Source organism: Spea bombifrons, chromosome 11 (genome assembly GCF_027358695.1).
Source record: "Spea bombifrons isolate aSpeBom1 chromosome 11, aSpeBom1.2.pri, whole genome shotgun sequence".
Lineage (NCBI taxonomy): Eukaryota > Metazoa > Chordata > Amphibia > Anura > Pelobatidae > Spea > Spea bombifrons.
The window spans coordinates 35,597,048-35,616,995 of NC_071097.1; the positions used below are offsets into that span (position 1 = coordinate 35,597,048).

The following is a 19,948-nucleotide window of genomic DNA, read 5'->3' on the forward strand; positions in this document are numbered from 1 at the left end:
TTACTGTATACAGCACTGGGTGGTTATTACTGTATACAGCGCTAGGGGGTTATATTACTGTATACAGCACTGGGGGGTTATATTACTCTATACAGCGCTGGGGGTTATATTACTGTATACAGCGCTTGGGGTATATTACTGTATACAGCGCTCGGGGGTTATTACTGTATACAGCGCTGTTTTTTTTTATTTTTTACTGTATACAGTGCTGGGGGTTATTACTGTATACAGCACTGGGGGGTTATTACAGTATACAGCACCAGGGGTTACTATATACAGCGCTGGGGGTTATTACTATATACAGCACTGGGGGTTATATTACTGTATACAGCGCTGGGGGGGTATATTACTGTATACAGCGCTGGGGGGTATATTATTGTATACAGTGCTGTGGGTTATTACTGTATACAGCACTGGGGGTTTATATTATTGTATACAGCACTGGTAGTTATATTATGGTATACAGCACCGGGGTGTATTTTTCTACATGGGACTATTCCTTTAACTGTTTACTGGCCTCTCCAGACACTCGTTAAACCGCCACAGTTCTGGACCCGGGTCTATCTTTTCTAAGTTGGGTTACAGTCACTCCTGAATCCAAGCACACCTGTAAATACCCCGCCACGATATATGTAAGCGCGTCGCACACACATTCAGTGCCTCACTTCTCACTGACTGGATATTTCTGTTTGGCGCCAGCCGTACCAATCTGCGGAACGCACTATTCTACACGACAACAGGGGGATTCCCGCTAGCTCACACTGGCCTAGCCCTAAATCAGAGACACAAAACGAAGCTTTATAATCTCCTTCGCGATTTTTTTTCTAAAACTGTTTGAAGTTTGTCAAGTAAACCTTGCTTAACGGAGTCTCCCGTCCAACCGATCTCTGCAAGGCAGGGGTCGCCCCCTTTTCATTTGGTCTCGCCCTGGCTGCCTCAGGAACTTGGGGACTAGTCGCCATTTTGTTGGCTGGCGGGAGATCGCGCGTTGTTTCCGGAGACCCCGGGAGAACGGTCTGTTTTTATCCGTGACCGTCACCGAGCGAGGGCACCGGTGCTCCCGGGTGCCGATAATCATGTATATTAAACAGGTAAGGAGCCAAACTTCGGGTGCAGACGTGGGTTTGCGGCCTGTTTGTTATGGTGAGGCCTGGGACTCGAGTAAACAAACAGCCGGCCTGTTGAGGTAGTGCAGGGGACCTCATAATCCTCTTTATAACGAGGCAGTGCCGGGAACCGTATTTCTCCTTAGTGCGTGTATATAGCAAAGAATGGGTTGTGTGAATGGCACTCCCGGGGGGCAGGTGACAGGTATAGAGGGGTATTAGAGCTGGGGGTCGTGTACGTTCAGTGCCCTCCCCCAGGATTACCTAGCTGATTGTAACGTTGCAGAAAAGATCCAGTGCAAGGAAATCTGGAGAAAAAAAAACACTAAATGCGTAGAGAGGCCATATTTACTAATACTATTTGGCAATCTGATAACTGAAAGCATGTGGTTGCTGCAGAACCTCTTGTGGGTAATGCGAATGGAAACATTTAGCTGCTGCAGAGCTTCTTTGTGACAAGAGAAAGAAAATACAATGGCCGGTGCAGAATATATTTATAAAGTGCCAAAGAATAGCCTGCTGCAGAACCTCTTTGAAAGCCGATGAGGGGAAAACCTGCGGCAGAACCTCTTTGTAAGCCGGTGAGGGGAAAACCTGCTGCAGAACCTCTTTGTAAGCAGACGATGGGAAACCCTGCTGCAGAACCTCTTTGTAACCCGACGAGGGAACACCTGCTGCAGAACCTCTTTGTAACCAGATGAGGGAACACCTGTTGCTGCTGCAGCACTTCCCAGAAATGCAAGTGAAATCCTGCAGCTGCAGAACCTCTTGGTAATGCCTGTAAGTGCCTACTGCTGCAGAACCTCTCCGAAGGTGGAGGGAAAGACCAGGGCTGTTGTGAGCAGGTTGGAGGGATTCTGCGGTAGTTTCAGGGCGAAGAGAAGATGTTTTAATTATATCTTAACGTTGGTTTCTTAAAGGAGTCTTGTCTCGCTTGTGTCTAGATTTTGCGTCATACAGAGCGTCACGGTGTATGTATATACGCCGCTCAAAAGTTGGGGGTAACATAAATTACAAAAGGGTTTTCTAACCATCAACTAGCCTTTTAAACTTGGATCAGTGAGCACAATGTGCTATTGGAACCCAGGAGTGATGTGAGTGATAAAGGGCCATTGGAACACAGGAGTGATGGGAGTGATAAAGGTCCATTGGAACACAGGAGTGATGGGAGTGATAAAGGTCCATTGGAACACAGGAGTGATGGGAGTGATAAAGGGCCTCTGTACGCCTATGAACAGATTCCATTAAAAATCAGCCGTTTCCAGCTACAATAGTCATTTACAAGATTAACCCCGTCTGTGCTGATCCATTGCATGTTTTTTATGGGGGAAATCGGCTTTTCTTTCAATAACAAGGGCGTTTCTGAGTGACCCCAAACTTTTTTGCACGTAAGTCTAATTAATAATATTAAAGAATTGCACAATTACTGTGCTGTCGCACCCTCACCAGATTTAATCCGTACAGCAATTTCAGCAATCTCTATTGCAGTTTATTTTTCACAATGTCTTGAACGAAGCCGTTCACAGCAGAACAAAAAAGATAGGAGCGGAATTCCCGTGCACTCTTTACAAATAGTAACCTAGTAGTTTAGGTTGAAAAAATGCCATCAAGTTCAATCCTTCCTGGTTTTGATCCAAAGGAATGGCATGAAAACTCCAAATAAGTTTTATATTTTGAATTTTGCCACTAAGAAATTAATGTTTGTTCTGTCATTTTCACCCCTGTATGTTCTGCTTTTCGGCAGTGGATTCTGTACCTTTACCGCCCTCTCTGCAAACACTCCTTTCCTGTGTTGTGTATGAAATGCTCGCTCTTCCCGTCTAAGAGGACGACCTCTCGTTCTTCGTTCATTTCTGTTAATGAACAGACCACTGGAGAGCTCTTTATATCGGCCCCGCACATATTCATACATATTAATACAGCGTTATAATATCCCCTCTAAGCCGCAGCATTTCTGCTGTATGTAAATGCTACTTTTTTTTTTTTTTAAGTCTCTCTTCATAACTAACATCTTCCAATCCCTTTATTGGTTTTGTAGCCCTCTTTGTACTTCTAGTTCCATGATGTTCTTTTTAAGGACCGATGCCCAACCAAGGAATAATCTGAACGCCTAGACCCAGATGGGAACTTCTAGCAAGTGTCCACGTGGGTGCTTAGAATCATCTGGCATAAACTTTTCATACTGTCAGCGTTGTAAACATAGTTACTTAAAACATCCCTATTTTTCTCAACAGAGAACAGAAGGCTACCTTTTAAACATATTTTTTGTTGTTGAAGAATAACATATTTAATGATGTCACTGGCTGGGGCTTTATCAATATCGGTTGTTTTGTCTCCGTGTTAATAAAATTTATTCTGTTTTCCGCTTATTTTCTTTAGGTCATCATTCAGGGCTTCAGAAGCTACAGAGACCAAACAATTGTTGACCCCTTTAGTTCAAAGCACAATGTCATTGGTAAGTCAATGTATGTTTTTTGTAAACAAATTACTGAATTAACATATTCCCAACTTTGTTAAAGAAAATATATTGCCCAAAATATGTAGTATTTATCACTTTTGAGAATATAATTTATTCATGTAATTTAGGCTACTTTATTCTCAACCACAGTATCAGTAATCCTCCAAAATACAGCTGCCTTGGAGGATGTCTGCAGTTGTTGATGTAACATTTTTTATAGTGATGCTCTGTGTGTATAAATCTTTACTTTTTAATACTGTTGAGAAATAACCGTATTGTTGAGCTTCTCTGTGCATTCACAGAATGTTGTGCATCTTTTTCTTTCAGTGGGAAGAAATGGATCGGGTAAAAGTAATTTTTTCTATGGTGAGTTCCATTGCTTGGTATTCACGTGCTTCCCTTAAAAATAAATGAAACCCGTATTTAATAAGAGTCCAATTGTGTTATATTTTAGTATCCTTCAGTGTAGTACGTAATCATGTCTAAAGGGTCCGCATCATCAAAAAGGCTTTGTAGACCACTAGTATTGGAGAGCGGATGTTATGTTTCTTTTTATATATATGTATGAATGTATACAGTATGCAGTTTTCCTTACCAATGTTGTATTGTGTTTGTCAATGGAGCCCTAAAATTCTTTGAATAATGAGACTTTCTTCTACCTGTAGCCATTCAGTTTGTTCTCAGCGATGAGTTCAGTCATCTTCGTCCTGAGCAAAGGCTGGCTTTACTGCACGTGAGTACTCGCTTTTATATATGTATATATAATCAAAATCCGTTCTTTCAAATAACGAATGTATATGAAAGTAAACAATATGTATGACTGTCTGCAGAATGTAAGCCGTAGGGTGGTGTGTCGGTCATCCCTTGAACTAAATGTCCATGTGTATAAACTGCATGGTGATGCACCATCTAAGGTCCAATAGTTAATGGACCAGAAGCATTGAACATGAAACTTTCCGGTATGCTATAATGTAGGAAGCCTTGGTGTCAGCCTCTGTAATCAGTCACACACATTCGCTAACGTTCTGAGGGAGGCATAATGCCATTTTTAAAAATAGATCCGCTGAAATCGTTATTGTTTGCACCGTGCTGCCGCTGCTGAAATGTCAATCCGTAGGATACATCTTTATTTGCCAAGTCTGTAACTTACCTGATACACAATTGCATATCTTTGTAGGAGGGGACAGGACCTCGTGTTATTTCTGCTTTTGTGGAAATTATATTTGACAACTCTGACAACAGATTGCCTGTAAGTAAAGAAAAAAAAATGTTTTGGTTTTCTTAATTTTTCACCTGTGCCTGAAGAATGGAATACATATGAATTGCCTGTTATCTGTCTTCCTTTTTTACTAGATTGACAGAGAGGAGGTTTCCCTTCGGAGAGTCATCGGAGCAAAAAAGGATCAGTATTTCTTGGACAAGAAAATGGTGACGTAGGTGTCTGTGTTTTGAGAATGATTTTTGTTTATCTGAAGTGTTACTCTTGTCACAGAACGTGCCATTGCTGCTTTCTCTGTAGGATTGTGTGTAGCGACAGACTTTTTTTCACACCATATATTTTTTTAAATAGCCTTTTTTATTGCCTTTTGTATTTAATGCTAGCATTAGCTCAGTAACATTACAACTTACACTTTCTTTTCTCTTTCAGTAAAAATGATGTCATGAATCTTCTTGAAAGCGCTGGGTTCTCTCGTAGTAACCCGTATTACATTGTCAAGCAAGGAAAGGTGAGGGGATTTTACAGCTTGGCTTATCGGTAAAACTGCTTCAAAAAGTGTTATGGTTCTAGATCATAAATCTCTCATTGGAATTTACCGCTGGTATTAATTTGGAACACAAGTTACAAAATGCACCAATGTAATATCTTGTATTTTGGGGGTTTTTTTGGACATGAGTGTAATACCCATTTGATCCTTAAGTGTAATGAACCACGTTCTGGTTTTTACTCCTTCTTTTTAGCATCTACGTGATTGTTGAAAGAAATGCTGTGTGTCTTAGTGCTTTTTTTGAACAGTTCCTTTAATGTTTGGTTTGATATATTTTGTTTCCCCATAACAGTCATTTTTGCTATGAGTTTACTGTGCATGCAGTAAAGTGTTATTTTTCTCTCCATGTTCTAGATTAATCAAATGGCCACAGCTCCTGACTCTCAGAGGCTGAAACTTTTGAGAGAAGTGGCTGGAACCAGAGTGTATGATGAACGCAAAGAAGAAAGTATCTCCCTAATGAAGGAAACGGGTGCGTTATTCTTACCCCAGATGTGTTCAGGGATTCCCGATTTTAAGCCACATCTCTTACTGTTTTTTTTATCTTTATTGTCAGAGGGTAAACGTGAAAAGATTAATGAATTGCTGAAGTACATCGAAGAAAGGTTACATACACTGGAGGAAGAGAAGGAAGAGCTGGCCCAGTACCAGAAATGGGACAAGATGAGGAGGGCTCTGGAATACACCATTTACAACCAGGAACTAAATGAGACCAGAGCCAAGCTGGACGAGGCAAGTTCAGATTTAGTGATATTTGTTAACCTGTAGCAGGGAAGGAAGTGATTTTTAGCTTTTTTTTTTTTACAAGGGTAAAATAATCTTCTTCTTTTTATATAGTTGTCTTCAAAGCGCGAGACAAGTGGAGAAAAATCACGCCAGCTGAGAGATGCCCAGCAAGACGCCAGAGATAAGATGGAGGTGAGCACCGATAGCTTGCAAAAGGAACATTGTGTGGCCACTGAAACTCTCTGGGAAGCAGATATTGTGTTATGGTTGTGAGAATGCCATTTAGTGAAAAAAAAAGAAAAAAAAAATTCAATAAAAAAAAAATTGCTTTTTTAAAACTTTTTGTTGCAAATGGAACAATAAGGTCTGTATACATTAAGAACATTTCAACTATACTTGAGAACAGGTAACCCCCCCTTCCCTCAAATGCAAGAAAATAAATGAAGAAACCATCAACACAAAAGATCTCCTCTAATCCTCCGACATTAATTGGACGAGGAGAGCGATCTTAGCACCAATTGCAAATGGAAAGTTATGTAACAGGCCATGTGCCAGTCTGATGTGGACACGTATCGTTTATAAAGGTCTTCATGTGATATAGTTCGAATGCCATGTCATTACCATATTACTTATTTTAAAATGAGATATTCCAGGCCCATGTTTGTTTCTTTGATCCTCCGTGCATTGTATATAAAGTTTTCACAATTGAATAATTGTTTTCACATTCGACACTCTACTTTCTTTACATGTCATTCAGTGTGCAGAACGCATCTATAATTTGCTGGCGAAAGCAGTAGGTTTCATACTGCTGCAGCTGTTTTGAACTCTGGCTTTAAGCCACCAGATATGTTGTAGAACCAAGTTACCTCACATTACCTATAATTACTTTTATCTTCCTGGCCCGAGCCCCATCTCTTTTTGTTACAGTAATATCCTTTCTTCTCGGTCACTGACCAATGATGTTCCACAAACATAAGTTTATACACATATACCATATAACCCTATTAAAGATCTTGCTTTGTCCTGTTTATAGGACATTGAACGTTACGTCCGTGAGCTGAAATCAAAAATTTCTGCAATGAAAGAAGAGAAGGAACAACTGAGTGCAGAACGACAAGAACAGATTAAACAAAGAACGAAACTAGAACTGAAGGCGAAGGATCTTCAGGATGAACTGGCTGGGAACAGCGAACAGAGGGTGAGAGCGGTTTCCCCAATTTGTCAGATTGCGTTCACATTCTACTCTCGTGCGGAAGGGATTTATTCTATTCCCATCATATTCAATGTAATGTTTGGCTGCACCATTATCTTGCATATAGGTCACTTGAGCCAGTTCAGTGTAACAAGGGCATGATGGTTGGGCGAGGGTATATGTTTGTGAAAAAACGGGCCACAGTAATTTGTTTGGAGGCAGTTAGCCAGAAAATAACATTGGTTGATTAATTTGTTGAAAAAATAACATTTATTGTAGAACATTAATGTTCTTTTATTATTTGGAACCATTATTAATTAAAAAAAAAAACAAATATCTTTTAAGAAACGTTTATTGAAAGAAAGACAAAAGTTACTGGAGAAAATTGAGGAAAAACAGAAGGAGCTTGCGGAAACAGAACCAAAATTCTCGAGTGTAAAGCAGAAAGAAGAAAGCGGCATTGCAAGGTCTGTGTGTGTGATTTGTAACGGTGGTCTGTATTCGTATATTTACAGGGTCTCTGCTTGTTCTTTTGAAAATGCTTATTGTGAAGCTCTTAATGTTGGTTGTGGCTTTTCCCTTTACTGCTTTCCATGTAAGACGCATTTTAAAACTATTGGTATTTTATTGCAGTGAATGCAACATTTCTTTTTTTTTTTCTTTTTTTTTCTTTTTTTTTTTTTTTTTATACCCTTTCCAATATTGCAGATCTGGTGAAGGAACTAATTTTGGACGCATTATGTTCATACATATCGCTAGGATAGCTCTGTTGAACTCCGGTCAGGCACACGTGTGCATAGGCAGCTCAAATCACAATTATGGCAATTAATACATTTGTTCAAGTAACGGTATGCGGCCGTTAAGGCTTGGAATGTGTCGCTCCTGCTGTCGATTAATACGCAAGCTGCATACGTTAAGTGTCAGCACTAGGCTTCCGGGAACTAAATAAAGCACGTTTTTCTCAGAAGCGCCACATAGAGCTGCGGAGATGTTCCAGTTCTTTAAAAGAATTTTTTTGGTGGAAATCTAATCCCTTCCAGTGAGAGGGCACATTCAGTATGCAGAGAAATGGGGGGGGGGGGTTATGTTGGGCAGAAGCAAATCTAAATGATATTATAAACCGTTATTTTATTTCCGTTGTCTAGATGTTGCATGCAGGCTTTTAGTGATTCATAGCAGCGTTGCTGTATCTGTGAGAACTATATTCTCTTAAACAGTAACACAAAAAATTTGTGCACAGCGAATGTCGTATTAGTCTCTGGCTCCTTTTGGTTAGTTATTTTTTTTTTTTGGTCTGACTTTTCTAATTAAAACAGAAAAATTAGATAGCGGGCACCATTGCATATAAAAAAAAAAAGTGGGTTTCTGGACCATATACACGTGGTTTACTTTATTTTGTATAACATAAGTTTATTTAGAATACCGTCTCTTTAACTGTGATATTTTATCTTAATTGTGATCTAGGTTAGCTCAAGCGACCCAGGAACGAACAGATCTATATGCCAAGCAGGGACGTGGCAGTCAGTTCACTTCTAAGGAAGAACGAGACAAGTGGATTAAGAAGGAGTTGAAATCCTTGGACCAAGCGATCAATGACAAAAAACGACAGATTGCAGCCATACACAAAGATCTGGAAGATACAGAAGCAAATAAAGAGAAGAACCTGGAACAATACAGTGTATGTTTTATTTGTTGGATTTTTATTAGTATCAGTATATCTACATTTCATTCATACGTGAAATGGGACTTAGACAAAAAACTTTGCGATTATATTTCTGTAAAAAAAAAACATAACCGTAAATGTACCTTTTGGACAAAAATCACACCTACTCTGGGCAGTGGGCATTTATTTTGACTTTTATTGTATAATTTTGACAGAAATTAGATCAAGATCTGAATGAAGTGAAGGTGCGCGTAGAAGAGCTGGATAAAAAGTACTATGAAGTAAAAAACAAAAAGGATGAACTACAGAGTGAGCGAAAGTAAGCATGTTAAATTATACCTGGTGTTCCTTGATGGCTGCTGTCACAGGCTTGTACACTATGCCCATCCTCTTACATTTTTTGTTTTGCGTAGAACAATGGATGTGGCTCCTGAAAACTGTATTCCTTAATCAGAACTTACTTGCATCCAACCCATTTAACATATACCTGATCCGTTTAAAACTATTTGTAGGTTTGGAAATCTGAATCCCGTTTGTTCTGTGAAGGTTTTGTTTCGGATGCTGTGTTTTGAGTATCGTTTTGATGCAGGGGAGATTTGTGTTACTTTGTCATGTTTGTTGATGATGTGATCTTTACACCAGTGCTTGTTTTTCTAAGCTACTTATGGCGAGAAGAGAATGCTGAGCAGCAAGCGCTCGCAGCGAAGAGGGAAGATTTAGAGAAGAAGCAGCAGCTGCTCCGGGCTGCCACGGGAAAGGTGACCTGCACATTTGTGTATTCTAAGAATGATGGATGGGGGGGGGTTCCACCTTTTTCTTTTATTCCTCCTTTTTCTTTTATTCCTCCTTTTAAATCTGGTAAAGCAATGAGTGCCAAAAAATGTTTGTTTATTTTGGTGAAATTTCCAGTGGCTGCATAAAATTAACAAACCTGGAAGAAAATGCAAAGTTATATTATTTTTATGATTGGCTGACACTTTAATCATTTACTCTTGTAGGGTACACAGCTATACAGTATAAATGTCTAAAGTGGTCACTTTTCTAATTACCAAGTACATTATACTTTCAGACCATATAGCACACTTTATTTGTGTTTAAGCTGGACATTCAGGGGTTAGGGAATTAACCTCAGGTCACTGAATAGACATTTTAGAGCGGATAACTTCTGACAAATGAAGAGATGTGGCACAGTTAATACGCAAGTGAACTTTATCTCCATGCTTTCCCTTTCCCATGACAGGCAATCCTGAATGGTATCGACAGCATTAACAAAGTTCTTGAGCACTTCCGACGGAAAGGCATCAACCAGCATGTTATTAATGGCTATCACGGGATCGTCATGAATAACTTTGATTGTGAGCCAGCTTTTTACACCTGTGTTGAAGTCACTGCTGGAAACAGGTAGAGTTGCTTGATCTTTGTGGTGTTACAATCAAAGGAAAAATTTAGATGCCTTCCCACAAGCGTTTCTCGTAACTTTGAGGGAACGGCTGCAAATAAGGAGAAATTGATACAATTTATGTAGTTTTTGTTGGTTTCTACTTAATCTTAGTCTTTCAGTTTGTGCAAATTGTTTTATAATTATTTTTCCAAATGTGTTGGTTATCCCAAGAAGTGAGCCACATGCAGTTGCATAGAAATTGCGTCGTGTTACACATAATTCAAGGTATAGAAGCAAAAGAAGGTCCTAGTTGTGCGTGCTTGCACTCTATTGTGGATGTACATGCAGCCCATGTGTGCAGGATACAGCATTCGCATACAGAAGTAACGAATAGGATTACACTTGATTTGTACATTTGCTTTTTTTATTTTTTTTTATTGTGGTTTAAAATGCAGATTAAAAGGCTGTGTAAATTGTTTCTATAGATCTTTTACTGCAATGTCTTATCTAGTTTGTTACAGATATTGAGCGATAGCCTAGTATCTTCACACTTCCACTAATGACTCTTCTCCCGATGCTTGTTGGCGCGAGTGACTCATTTCATTGACTCATAAATGTCTGTTTTGTTCACAAGGTTGTTCTATCATATTGTGGATTCAGATGAGGTCAGCACCAAGATCCTCATGGAGTTCAATAAGATGAATCTGCCTGGAGAAGTGACTTTTCTTCCTCTCAACAAACTGGACGTTCGTGATACGGCTTACCCAGAGACGAACGTGAGTCATTGTTTTCCACCTTGTTAAATTCCACCCATGCACTCCTGAAACAGCAGCCTCGTCCCCCCTCCTATGTTCCCACTCCTGAATCATTTTTCTGTGAATTTCCACAGGTTTGTGTTTTTCTTTCATACTGAGACTTCATATCGGGTAATTTTATTTTGTCATTGTACAGCACAAAATGTCAAGGGGGCTCCTTGTTCAGAGAAGAAGAAAATGCATGACATTTGTGTGGGGTTTTTTTGTGTGAAATATAAACTTTATTTTTTTTTTTTTTTAAATAAATACAATCAGTTAATATTAACTTAGTTTTGATAAACTTAAAGCGGTTACCTCTCCACCCTCAACCGTGTGTGACCGTGACCCTTAGCCATGACTTTATGACAATGAAAGTATTTTGGTTTATTTTTTAGGATGCAATTCCAATGATCAGTAAGCTTCGGTACAACCAACGTTTTGATAAAGCGTTCAAACACGTATTTGGAAAGACCCTTATTTGCCGCAGTATGGAAGTATCTACACAGCTTGCCAGGGCATTTACTATGGATTGCATCACTTTAGAAGGTAGGGGAATCTATTAACTGGGTCTGACCACTATAGTTAACAAACTAATGCTGCCGGTAGCCTAGATGTCTCGCTATGGTCTGTTTTTTAAATGTCTGCTTTGAGTTTGTAAATTGTTCTCTTTAAAGGATTAGTGAACTTTGCTTCTTCTCATCTGTTTTGTCCACAAAGACTTCCAGTGCTTTCTTTTTTTTTTAACCTTTGCGTGGTTCAGTTTTGCATCCACGCAATGTTCTCCAGATCTGCTGCCACTGCTGTTCACCCACCTGTGTGAGACCGACACAAATATTTAATCATTTTATGCTGGTTACTATGGTAACACCTTTCGTCAAAATGTACTGAATAGTAAAGTAGCTAACAATTTGCATTGCATTTTAGTGAATTTTGGCATATACACTGACTTATCTTCTAGTCTAGCACTTTAATCATGTGTCCTGGAGTAATGCTGGATCTCTGTTTGAGACTCTGTAAAAAAAAAATAAAAAAATATATATAGTTGTTTAGGATCAGAGCTCATACTACCTTTTATATATGTAACAGGGTGCTATTTTTTTCTTTTCTAAACGTCGAAAAATCAAGTATTAGCTGCCTGTTGTGCAGAGTATGTGAGTGATGGGTGGTAGGATGGCAGGAGAACTCTGTTGTTCGTTGACAATGCCTCTGCTGCTACCTGGGGTTGTCTCGCCCCTCCCCCCCTCAAATAGGTACTTTAGAGGGCTTTGATTTTTATTTCAAGATGTTCGGTGGTCCCGGGGTGTTTGCTGCCAGTTCTCTGGGCGTAACAAGTTATTTGTCGTTATAGGGGACCAGGTTAGCCATCGAGGTGCCTTGACAGGAGGTTATTATGACACAAGAAAATCCCGTCTGGAACTGCAGAAGGATGTTCGGAAAGTAGAAGATGAACTCCATGCTCTAGAGGCGAAGCTGAATGAGAACCTCAGAAGGAACATTGAAAATATCCTTTTATGTCTATCTAGTCTGTATGATGTATTATGACTTCTGTCAATTAATTGGAATGAGGGCATAGATGAGTGATGCATAAACCTTAGTGCTGCTCTGATTGCATGTTCGTGCCTCATCAGCTTCAGAAGAGGCCACATTCATTGACTTGATTCCATGTAAGAAGAAAAGTTTTAAAAATATGTATTCAGACTTCGTGACACGCATCCTTTGCGCTTTTTAAAATTATATTCATGCCTTTCCTGCTTTTAAAAGGTCAGGGTTAGAGTTGTAGATTGCATAAGGTGCCTTTCAACACAAGGAATGGGGTGGAAAAGGTTTTAAAGGTTTTAAGAATGTTCCATAAACACTGTGGGGTCCTGAGATTGCAGTATATTCAGGAATGAAGCTTGAACTGTTAGCAGAGTGGATAGTCCTGTTATTGATCCACCAGCAAATTCTGTAGTCTCCTCTACAGTTACAGAATGCCCTGTGTTCTTTTTAGGCTTTATAATCTCTGTATTCTGTAAAACGCATTTCCTTAGCCCTGTGAAAGGATTAACAATGAGATCGACCAGCTAATGAATCAGATGCAGCAGATCGAGACACAGCAGAGGAAGTTTAAAGCCTCCAGAGACAGCATCTTATCAGAAATGAAAATGCTTAAAGAAAAGCGGCAGCAGTCTGAGAAAACATTCATGCCTAAGGTGAGACTGAATTATTGGTGGATAGCAGGTCACGATGAGGCTGCTTTACTTCCCACCAAGTTTTACCACCATCCATGAGAGCAATCCCTGGCAAAGCGTGGTAGCGTTTGGGGCTTTCTCAGGGCTTACGCCCTCAGCTTATGATTGCTCTCTGTATTACAGCAACGCAGCTTGCAAAGCTTGGAGGCCAGTTTACACGCGATGGAGTCCACGCGGGAATCCCTGAAAGCTGAACTTGGGACAGACTTGTTATCGCAGCTCAGTCTGGATGACCAGAAGCGAGTGGACGCTCTCAATGATGAGATTCGGCAACTACAACAGGTAGGTAGAGCTACAGGGTCCCTACTATCCTCCTCTTCAAAAGATCTGTCCAAATGCCCATATATTACAGTTTAGTACAATAAATCTACCTATGTGATTGTGTTTACATATTAGAGTAAGCAATTTATAGTTCTTGCCACCAACTGCCATTATATAGTAAAGGTTTTTCCATTTGAAACCAAGACTAATTACAAAATAGGTAGTTAACAGATTTAGTGATCCAAGCAGCTGCTTAGTTTCTCTTGATTATATTTTCCTCGTAGGCATCACATATGTGCATCATGAAATGTTTTTCTGGCCAATCAAATGTCCCAGGCCGATAAACCCCATTTTTTTCTATTATAACCTTTTTATTTTCTTGTTAAGGAAAACCGACAGCTCCTAAATGAGAGAATCAAGTTGGAGGGGACAATAACTCGAGTGGAGACTTACCTGAATGAAAATCTCAGGAAGAGATTGGACCAAGTGGAACAAGTAAGTACCGCACCAATAGGTTTCAGAGCTGTGGACATTGATCAGTAATTTGCCATGAACTGCACAGTCCTGTTGTATCCACGGGGTTAAAAGCTAAATAATATTTTTTGGAAGCGGTTGCGGTTTTTTTCCCCTTATTGATAGCACAGCTCATATATTTTTTTGTATTGTTCACAGGAACTTAATGAGTTACGAGAGACTGAAGGGGGCACCGTCCTCACAGCCACCACATCTGAGCTGGAAGCCATCAACAAGCGAGTGAAGGATACGCTGGCTCGATCAGAAGGTAAATGTGACAGCACTTGTAGGCTTGAGGATCGCAATGTTCCAGATGAGCTTCTAAATTAGTTGAAATCCCTTTTGATGAGTAACCGAACCTTTTTACTCTTATCTCATCCTGGATGGCGGATTCTGCTGTTACGGAAGGATGTGACACGAAGCTAATGTTATCGTTATTTTAGGCCTGGATGTAACCATTGACAAAACGGAAGCAGAGATCAAAGACCACGTGAAGAGCATGGACCGTTGGAAGAACATGGAGAAGGAGCACATGGACGCCATTAACCACGACACAAAAGAACTTGAGAAAATGACAAATCGCCAAGGAATGCTTCTGAAGAAGAAAGAGGAATGTATGAAAAAGATCCGGGAATTGGGCTCTCTCCCACAGGAGGCCTTCGAAAAGTACCAAACACTGAGCTTGAAACAGGTGAGGATGGGTGAAATATATGGATCAAATATACGTGCTCTTCAGTTTACATGCAGTTCTGTATTAAAAGCACAAACTTTGTTTTTATGTTCAAAATTAAATAAATTAAGAGTTTTCGTAACATTACGTCTTCAATAGTATAGTTACATGGTTTTACTTTTATATAATTTATAGAAACGTATAAAGCCCTCCACATTGTGTCAAATTATTTTTCATATTGAATTATTTAAGGGGAAAAAAGAATTCTTCTATGGCAATAATAAATGAATGCTTCACGTTGTGAGTGTTTTAACCGTATACGTCCTCTCCAGAGATAACCGTAACTCTCCTTTATTTATCTCCAGTTATTCCGCAAGTTGGAGCAGTGCAACACCGAGCTGAAGAAATACAGCCACGTCAATAAAAAGGCCCTCGATCAGTTTGTCAATTTCTCGGAACAAAAGGAGAAACTTATCAAGCGTCAGGAAGAGCTGGACCGTGGCTACAAATCTATTATGGAGCTGATGAATGTTCTAGAGCTAAGGAAATACGAGGCAATCCAGCTCACTTTCAAGCAGGTATATCTTTGTGATGGGGTCCTGGGTTAGTGGCAGGTATGCCACGTTCGGGGGGGGCGCACAGGTGGCTTAAACATAAAGACTGCATAAAGGCAGTGATCGGTTTTAAATTTACCCCAAATAAACCTATTCTAAAGCCCCCTCTTAAAATGAATTAGCATTTGAATCAGATTTTATATAAATATATTGATATATAGGAATGACGGGTCATTTTTCTCTGAGCATGGTTATGTAGATCTTGCATCGTGTAATGGGGATGTTGCTAATATAAATGGTGCAGCTGTACATATTCTTAATACCGCCCTTAATAATAAAAATAATTCAGGCAAACCTTTTATTAGTGGTCTCTTTTCTTCTGAATTTGGAATATTTGTGAACGTTTGGCTACGTACATTTTTAACACTTTCATCCCTGGCTTTTCACGTTTGCTGACATTCTGGTTAATGCAGTATTAACCCTCTACATTGTGAACGCAGATATTGAGTCACCTTTTTAAATCTCTTTATTTTGTGACTATTGAAACCATAAAGTAATAACATTCATTTGGTCCCAGGTCTCCAAAAACTTCAGCGAGGTGTTTCAGAAGTTAGTCCCTGGTGGGAAAGCGACTCTTGTCATGAAGAAAGGAGACGTGGAAGGGAACCAGTCCCAGGACGAGGGCGAAGGAGGCGCGGAGAGCGAGAGAGGGTCCAGCTCGCAGAGCAGCGTCCCATCTGTTGACCAGTTTACAGGCGTGGGGATTAGGGTAAGTGTTAATTAGGGAGATATCGTGCTGCTCGCGTGTGCTTTGCGTTAGGTCTCTTGGCCTGTAATAAGATTTACACCTCTTGTAACTCTGCTTTCTCTTGCAGGTTTCCTTCACAGGAAAGCAGGCGGAAATGAGAGAAATGCAGCAGCTGTCTGGCGGACAGAAGTCCTTGGTGGCTCTAGCGCTTATATTTGCCATCCAGAAATGTGACCCTGCTCCCTTTTACCTTTTTGATGAAATTGACCAGGCCCTGGACGCTCAGCACCGAAAAGCAGTTTCAGGTACAATATTTTCATAATGCGGTGTTTATCCGTGTTATTTGCAACAAGGGCTGTGGTTTGTTTCATGTTAGTTCTGCTTAGCTGTAAACCATGTGACGCGTTTATATATTTGATTCCGCTCTCATTAGTCTCATTACTGAAATCACTGTAATTAGTGATGCTTTGTCCGGTGCGTTGTCAGAAGGTTGTGTCTGTTTGTGTAGCCAGTGTAGTGTTCTTTATCTCACAGCACCTTGATGGACTGAAAATTGTGCGTGGATGGTGAGAAAGCAATGAAACAACTAGCTTAAAATAGCGTTTAATGAGCAACTTTTATACACTGTTTAAGGCAAATAGGAAAGTCATATTTTTTACGCTTTGTGGAACGTTTCCGTGCCTTATATTTATCCTCTAGATTGTAAGCTCTTATGAGCAGGGCTCTCCTCACCTGTTGTCTCTAAGTCCAATTGTTATGTTATATACTACTTGTTTTGTCCTGTCCGCCCGTTGTACAACGCTATGGAATTTGATAGCGCTATATAAAACAATAAATAATAATATATAAATGTATTTCTTTTGTATCCCCTCAGACATGATCATGGAACTCGCATCTCATGCTCAGTTTATTACAACAACCTTCAGGCCCGAGCTGTTGGAATCCGCAGATAAATTTTATGGAGTCAAATTTCGAAACAAGGTAACCGATTGACTTATTCACTCATCAATAAGCCCGCTAGCCACGGTCTCATTCTGCAGCCAAGTCTTTGTACTGCTCGGGACGTGTCGCGGTGCCATTGGACTTAAACGCGGTAAAATATAATGCGGTCCGTGTGAAATGGATCGCCCTGGGCGTTTGACTCGTGTTTGGGGCTGGTGTGTTCCTTTTTAACAATGCAAGTTATGTATATTTACTATGAGAGCTTGAGAGATGACGTTTGTCCCGCGGAGTGACATCTCGGGTGCCCTGTAGAGGTTTGGCTGCCGTTCCTTGTAAAGAATTTTCTGCTGGTAATCGGACTCCGGCCGTGTCGGATATCAGTCCCTCCGCGCTTGTCCTCTTGTAAACATCTGCTACGCTTCGCAAACACACTTGAGGTCCCAAAGTGGCCGATTTAAGAATGAGTCTGGGGCTGGCTGCGTAGAGGCAGATTAGGAAACCCATTAAGGGAAGTGTTTCTTTTTTTTGTGAGGTTTAGCTCCTTACTTTCCTGGCATTGAACGTTTTTAACCATTTGTTTTCCAGGTGAGTCATATTGACGTGATCACCGCCGAACAGGCCAAGGACTTTGTCGAAGATGACACCACGCATGGCTGAGTCCCCCCGACACATTTCACTATGACGTTGTACAGAGTATTATTACCTGTTGTTAAATGCGCCCTGAGTTATGTATATTTAAAAGTGGAGTATTTTCCCCTCCTTTACCTTCGGGTTTAAAGTGCTATTCTAACATTTTTGGACCTGCTGGCTTGGCATTTTGTACAATTAGCTGTAGCTCCATTTTATGTTAATTGTTCGCTACGTGACTTTATACGATACCTTTGTACTTTTCCTCCCCGTATCGGCAGCGTTTTCCCCTCCAGTTTTTAATGCTTTTCAAGTCTCCTAATTTTACCGCACTGCCTCGTGCCGTCTTTTAAATTGCCTCAATAAAGCTGTTAATTTTACATGTCCGTCTGCTGGCGTAATAAATAACATGATGGATGTTTGCCTGTCAAGGTAATCGCCTTTTGGCTTCGAAAGGGTTCCACTTGTAGCTCCAGACAGCCAGTATTTAAAGATCACCCGGCATAACTTAATAGTGTTCATTACAGGCCGGGTGGCATGCATGCGCATGGGGCTCTGAAGCTGACAGCTCCGGCTTATCAGCGCTTTCAGTAGCTAATACGGCATTCCTAACGGGAGCGCGCCCTCCTCGCGGGCTTCTCTGCTTTCTTAGTAAAGCCCAAGAGAGCCGCTGTCATCTTAATGATTTTAATGAAGAGGTAAAAAGCGGATGTGCGTTTATGCGTATAATACGCGTTTCTCTCAAACTTGGTTTATTCACGCAAAAACTTTCTGTACTGTGAGGAGTGAGCTCGGAGGAAAGACAATGAGATTACCACAAAATCTTGGGTAAAATAAGCATAATTTACCCTTTTATCAAGAGTCCTGAAAAGGGGGGGGGTAATAAATTTGTTTCTGGTGCACGATCTCTTCATGGGTGATTGTGAACCTTTAACCCCTTCAATGCCATGCTGCAGCAGATGACCTCCTCCCATCAGAGAGAGAGGAGTCATCCAGGTCATAAGGTTAAATAAATCTATATATGACATTTTTAGATAACTTATCACTAATTATTGACATCTTAGGTCACTGATCCTTGATCCAATTCGTCCATAAATGTCAGAGGCCTAACGTCGCAAGCAAATCCGATAAATGTTACATATATTTTTAACAGCTTTTCAGTCCAATAAATTATCGACCAATGACTAATAAGATCCTTAATCAGCCAATACCCTAATCCAGAGGGTGCGTATCCTACACAAATACTTGTCTTTTTCACATGGCAGTAGATGTGTTTGGCCAATTGGCATTTGCATGGGGGGAGGGGCTCCATTTAAATTTAAAGGGCCCACTCGGCTATCAAGTGCATTAAAGTGCATACAATGGCTGACGTGTCCCTTTAAAAACTAAATAAATATATTGCCTCTAATTTGGGCGTTGAAGGCTCCTGCCCAGATATTATATGACGTTATTTTACTCCTCTAGTACCGGGGCCCACGATTGGCTTCTGGGACTACTACAACTCCGTGTATTTACCACTAGATGTCAGGAAAGGGCAGTTCAGTTTAAAATACCGGCCACGTGCCCCGCATAGTCTTAAAATACCAAAGCCATGAACGTTCGCACGTGGATGAGCAAATGGCTATCTTTATTTCCCCTCCGTTGGTTTATAACTCTTTTCCTCCTTAACAGATGGATCTTTTAAGAGCGGTTTCAAAAAGAAGCTTTTCTGCTCATTTTATGTTGCAGCTGTTGCAGCATCTGAAAGTTGTACTTAGCCCCCAAAAAATACCTTAAGGTCGTAGGGTCAGGTACTTTTAAAGCCCATCAGGACAGGGGCTGGCTGCCTGTCGGTGTTTTCGCAAGTTCCTTTGGGAATATTATGCTTAAAGTTAAGAGGCCAACTAATTATCAGGACATGTTTAATCCGGCAGGTTTAAAGTCTCACCCCATGAGCTACTTATAGTCCCGGTGTTAAGAAATAAAGTGCATCTGTCACTTATCTCATGTCCCGTATATAACGGTTCCTTATACTAAATAAACCTATGCAATTGTTTAAAGATTTAGTAATATGGATGTTTCTGTTGTGAAGATTACATGATTATTCCTCCCCATTAACCGATATCTATTGTTAAATTGCCGTTTGGCTCAGGCAGTCATTGTAAGAGTGGGGAGGAGAAGGGAGAGCGCTTCAGGAAAATGAATAGATATCGCTGGTTCTGCCACAGGCTGCTGTCTAATTATTAGGTGAATTAAATGCCTCCGGAACGGTTACCCCGACCGGCAAAAAAGCCCAAGCGACAGGTGAGATTAATACATTTTACTAAAAGCAGCGAT

The 19,948-nt window shown here is 40.4% G+C and overlaps 1 protein-coding gene across 1 annotated transcript; it reads left to right on the top strand.

Annotated features, from left to right (window-relative positions):
* Positions 1-947: 947 nt before the first annotated feature.
* On the top strand, positions 948-18,049 carry SMC3 (structural maintenance of chromosomes 3). Its single transcript, XM_053450028.1, has 29 exons — positions 948-1,091; positions 3,486-3,561; positions 3,892-3,930; positions 4,230-4,297; positions 4,742-4,813; positions 4,918-4,997; positions 5,213-5,291; positions 5,685-5,802; positions 5,887-6,062; positions 6,168-6,248; positions 7,090-7,254; positions 7,594-7,715; positions 8,713-8,926; positions 9,127-9,230; positions 9,570-9,669; positions 10,152-10,312; positions 10,927-11,068; positions 11,482-11,632; positions 12,435-12,612; positions 13,128-13,278; positions 13,441-13,599; positions 13,966-14,073; positions 14,251-14,359; positions 14,535-14,782; positions 15,127-15,339; positions 15,893-16,084; positions 16,191-16,368; positions 16,938-17,044; positions 17,591-18,049. Exons 1-29 carry the CDS (start codon positions 1,077-1,079, stop codon positions 17,660-17,662), a joined length of 3,678 nt encoding a protein of 1,225 aa, XP_053306003.1. The 5' UTR covers positions 948-1,076; the 3' UTR covers positions 17,663-18,049.
* Positions 18,050-19,948: the final 1,899 nt, after the last annotated feature.